This window comes from Platalea leucorodia (assembly GCF_965183815.1).
Source record: "Platalea leucorodia genome assembly, chromosome: Z".
NCBI lineage: Eukaryota > Metazoa > Chordata > Aves > Pelecaniformes > Threskiornithidae > Platalea > Platalea leucorodia.
The window spans coordinates 49,508,120-49,512,520 of NC_138858.1; the positions used below are offsets into that span (position 1 = coordinate 49,508,120).

At 56.4% G+C, this 4,401-nt stretch overlaps 1 protein-coding gene across 1 annotated transcript; it reads left to right on the top strand.

The window, feature by feature from the left end:
• Window positions 1-2,237: 2,237 nt before the first annotated feature.
• Window positions 2,238-3,845, top strand: GADD45G (growth arrest and DNA damage inducible gamma). Its single transcript, XM_082335827.1, has 4 exons — window positions 2,238-2,369; window positions 2,485-2,586; window positions 2,678-2,891; window positions 3,278-3,845. The coding sequence occupies exons 1-4, from the start codon at window positions 2,317-2,319 to the stop codon at window positions 3,386-3,388; spliced, it is 480 nt and encodes a 159-aa protein (XP_082191953.1). The 5' UTR covers window positions 2,238-2,316; the 3' UTR covers window positions 3,389-3,845.
• The last annotated feature ends 556 nt before the right edge of the window (window positions 3,846-4,401 follow it).

Genomic DNA, 4,401 nt, shown 5'->3' on the forward strand with positions numbered 1-4,401 from the left:
AATTTTCTGAAAACTTCTCACATATTTTTTAAAGAAAACAAGCTAAGAATTTATGCCCTGCTCAAGCAAATTCAGTGTGCCAGGTCACTGGCGTGGGTTCACAAGTCAAGGATGCCTTTGCATGCTAGCAGGGTGAAAAAGGTCATTAGGCTTGAGAATTGGTGGTTAAAACAAAGAGTTGCCTCCCCAGCCCTGAGAGCTCTGTAGATATGAGAAATGTCTGCAGAGAGGCCGGGTGTATCTGGCAGACCCTGCTGTTGTCATCAGTTTAAAATAGAAGCTCACTAAGGGATTACTGCAGGGTCCAATGCTGTCACCTGTAGTAATGCCTGGGACACTAACTAGAAACAACTGGAAGCAGAAACACAGCAAGCCATTGAATTGGCTTGGTTTGAGGAGCACTTCTGAAATTATGGTGCTCAAAGAGGCTGAAACGATTGAGCAGAGAGCATACACCATACGCAGAGTCACAGGCGAGCCGTGGTTGATCTAGGGCCCCAGGGAAGTACTGGGAAGGACACCCCCGGGGTCTGGGTTCAACACATTTGAAAGGGGACGAGGTGACCGGAGGCAAGGGAGCAGCGATGCTGACAGCTTACGGAGCCCTCTCTCTGCAGCTTGCCGGACTCGGTCCAGTGCAGGTTTGCAATAGCCACAGGTCCACCTCGAGGTGGCTCTCCACCACCCTTGTGAAACGCCCTGGTGCTGGTCTGAAGCGGTTACGGGGTGGCCAAGTGCTAACTGGCAGCCTAAGCTGAGATGTCAGAGATTGAAAGGACTTGCAGAGTGATTTGTCCTTTAATGTTTAGACCGTACTTATTCACAGTGGGAAAAGTTGTTTTAGTATTGCTTGGTTTGCTGACAAAAGGTTCAGATCTGAGTTCAGCAATCATGTATTTCACACTGAATTAATTTTAAAGGATACACTCAAGCTCATGATACTGTCCAAATTAGATCTACTTTTAATAAAGTTCAACTGAAACAAAATGCCTATTTGCTGAAAAAAAAAAAAAAACCAAACATAGGATTATAGGACAATACAGCCAAGAAGGGACCTCAGGTGGTCTGCTTGCAGCAGGGTCGCCAGGGATCTCAGACCAGGTCTCTCAGGTCTTTGTCCCACTGGGGCTTGCCGCCCTGCAAGGATGGAGCCTGCGCAGCCCCCCTGGTCAGGCTGCTCTGCTGCTTGACTGTCCTTGGGGGGAAAAGGGTTTTCCTTACATCCCGTCTGAACCTCTCCATTCAACATATGCCCATTCTCTCTGGTATCCCCACTAGGCGTTGCTGTGAAGACCCTGGCCCTGTCTTCTCAATGACAGCCCCACAGGTTTTGGGGGGCTGCTCTTCGGTGCCCCCCGAACTGTGCCTGGTCCGGGCTGAACCAGCCCTGGTCCCTCAGCATGCAGGGCAGGACCGTACTGCAGCCCTGGACACCGCGGTGCTCTCATCTGAACTTGCTCCCGTTTACTGATGTGTTTCCTCTACTGGGGGTGCCAAAACGGGACGAATGACATAGCTGTTGTCTCATGAATGCTGAGCAGAGGGGGATTATCACCTCCACCGACCGACTGGCCATGCTCCCGTTCGTGCAGCCCAGCACACAGTGGGCCTTCGTTGCAGCCAAGGACACTCCTGGCCTTGCCCACCTCGCTCCCCACCACAGCCCCAGGGCCTTCTCCACGGAGCTGCTCCCCAGCCTGGGCTGCTGCAAGGGCCGTCCCCTCCCGGGAGCAGGACGTGGCACCTGCATTTGCTGAAATCATATCGATAAAACCTTTTTTCTCCCCCCACCCCGCCCCGATTTGGATTTTCGGTTCCAAGCCTCGGACAGAAATCGCCCCGCCGCTGCCCAGTGGCTAAACCCGCCGGGACGGGGAGCGCCGGCAGCCGACCACAGCCGAGCTGGCCCTTGGCGAGCAGGCAGCGCGCGGGCAGCGCGCGGGCAGGGGACCCCCGCCACGGGCAGCGCTGCCTCCGGCGGGGCGGGGCGGCGCGTGCCTGCGCCCCGCCCCGCCCCCCTCCTTCCCCACGTGGCCTCCGGGCACGAGCCGCCCGCTCCTCCTCCCCCCGCCCCGCCGCTTCCTCGCCGGCGCGCGCCGATTAGCATAATAATGCCCCCCCTTCGCTCCCCCCGCCGGCCAATGGGAAGCCGGGAGGCGCCGCCAGCTGCCGGTGCCGGCGCCGCGTGGGGTATAAATAGGGCGGCCGGCGGGCTGCCGCCTCAGAGCACTCGGGGAGTGCGCGGCGAGAGGCGTTCGGAGCTGCTGCCGGGAGCTGTCGCTGGTGACCGCCGCCGCGCTGAGGGGACCCGCTGCTATGACTCTGGAGGAGATCCACGGACAGGAGCCGGTGCCTGCGGGCCACGACTGGTACGTACGTACGTGCGGGCGGGGCGGGCGGGCGGCGGCGAGGGGAGCGGGGAGCGGGGCGGCCGTTGGGGACGGTTGCGGCGCCGCGCTGACTCTGCCCTCTCCCGGCGCGCAGGATGCAGGGCGCCGGCAAGGCCCTCCACGAGCTGCTGGTGTCGGCGCAGCGCCGCGGCTGCCTCACCGCCGGCGTCTACGAGTCGGCCAAGCTGATGAATGTGTAAGTACGGCGGGCCGGGGCCGGGGCCGGGGGGGCTTCGGGGCCGGCCGGCGTCGGCCGCGGGGCTGAATGCGCCGCTCCCCTTTCGCAGCGATCCCGACAACGTTGCTTTCTGCGTGCTGGCCACGGACGAGGAGGACGAGGGGGACATTGCCCTGCAGATCCACTTCACCCTGATCCAGGCCTTCTGCTGCGAGAACGACATTGACATCGTGCGGGTGAACGACGTGGCCAAGCTGGCTGCCATCGTCGGGCCCAGCGAGGAGTCTGGGGAGCCGCGGGACCTCCACTGCATCCTCATCACGGTGGGTGTCCCGCAGGAGGCGAGCGGTGCTCGGTGCGCTGCCCTCCGGGGCCGCGCTTGGCTACCGGCCTCTGCGTGGGAGGGTCGGAGCCTTTCGGGGCGGCCCCGTCTCCCGCCGGTAGCCAAATCCTCTTCTGGGCAAAGCGAGGGGGCCTGGCACGCACTGTATGGCAAGTCAGCTGAGTAGTAGTAGGAGGCTACGCTTCTCGTAACTGTGGATTTCCTCTGTTGTCCGCAAGGGTAATGACTCTGCTTCCTGCTTTCTCTGTGTCAGGACAGAAGCCATCTGAAAATGTCTTGCTTCCTAAGCTAATGCTTTTGTAAATACTGTGATGACCTCAGCTGGCAGGCAGCACTCATCGTGTGCAACTTTTTTCTTTCTGGCAGAACCCGAATGAAGATGGCTGGAAGGACCCAGCTCTAGAAAAGCTGAACTCGTTTTGTGAAGAGAGCCGAAATGTCAACGACTGGGTGCCAACTATCACCCTGCCTGAGTGATGGTGACCCAGTGCGTTGGGGAGGCTGAAACCTTTGTTGCATTCTCGATGTGGCGTGGGTTCACCAAAGTGTGCAACAAGCTGCTGATTCCATGGATTAGCCTGGTCAAGAGACTGGATTAAAGTCACTCAGACTGGCATGCAGTGGGCTCTTACAGAGGAGAAAGAGGAGGGCAGCTCGCCTCACCAGTGAGCCCCAGTAGGCTGCAACCATGGAGGGGCTGACATACCATGGAAATGAAAGAAGTACTGCAAGTTTCCTGGTCAAGTGGAGCTGTTTCAGAAGGCAGAGAGAAAGTTGGGGGAAGCGGGCCAAGACTTACCAGAAGGACTGGACAGAGTACTGTAACTAGGAACTGTTGGTGCTGTCTACAGAACACGGAAGAAAGTTTCAATGTTTGATGGACTACTAGGGACTGGTTACTAAGATGAATATAGAGACTCCAAAGCGGACAGACTTCAACCGGCCTCTTGGGTCACTCTGCAGAACTGGTTTAATAATGCAATAATTTTTATTGAAATATTTGCTGCTATTGAAGCTTTCATAATAAATTTTTGACAATTAATTTCTGGGAGTGTCTTGCTTACTGGGTGGGGAAGCATGTCACTGAAATACCACTGATGTTTTGCTCGTGTGCTGTAGTCAAAGGTAGCATGCTCCACAGTAATGGAGCTATTGCTGAAATACTTTCTCTCCTGGGCCAGCTGAAGGAAGAGCTGTGCTGTCCAAGTTGATAATTCAACCTTTCACCCTCTTGCAACAGCTGCTTATCGCAACAGCTTGCAAGACTGAGGAGCTGCATGCTTAATGAGCTCACTTATTGTAATAGGTGGTCTTTGTAGTCTGCTGAAGGAACACAATGCATGTTAGAAACATGGATTTTTTTTTTTTTTTGGAATACAGACCTCCAGTAAATTGCATCATTAGTTCTTAAATATGACTTAGTAAGACTCATTCAGTGCTGCAGTGGTCCCACTTGACAGAAGCAGCTTAAACATGGTGGGGGGGCTGCA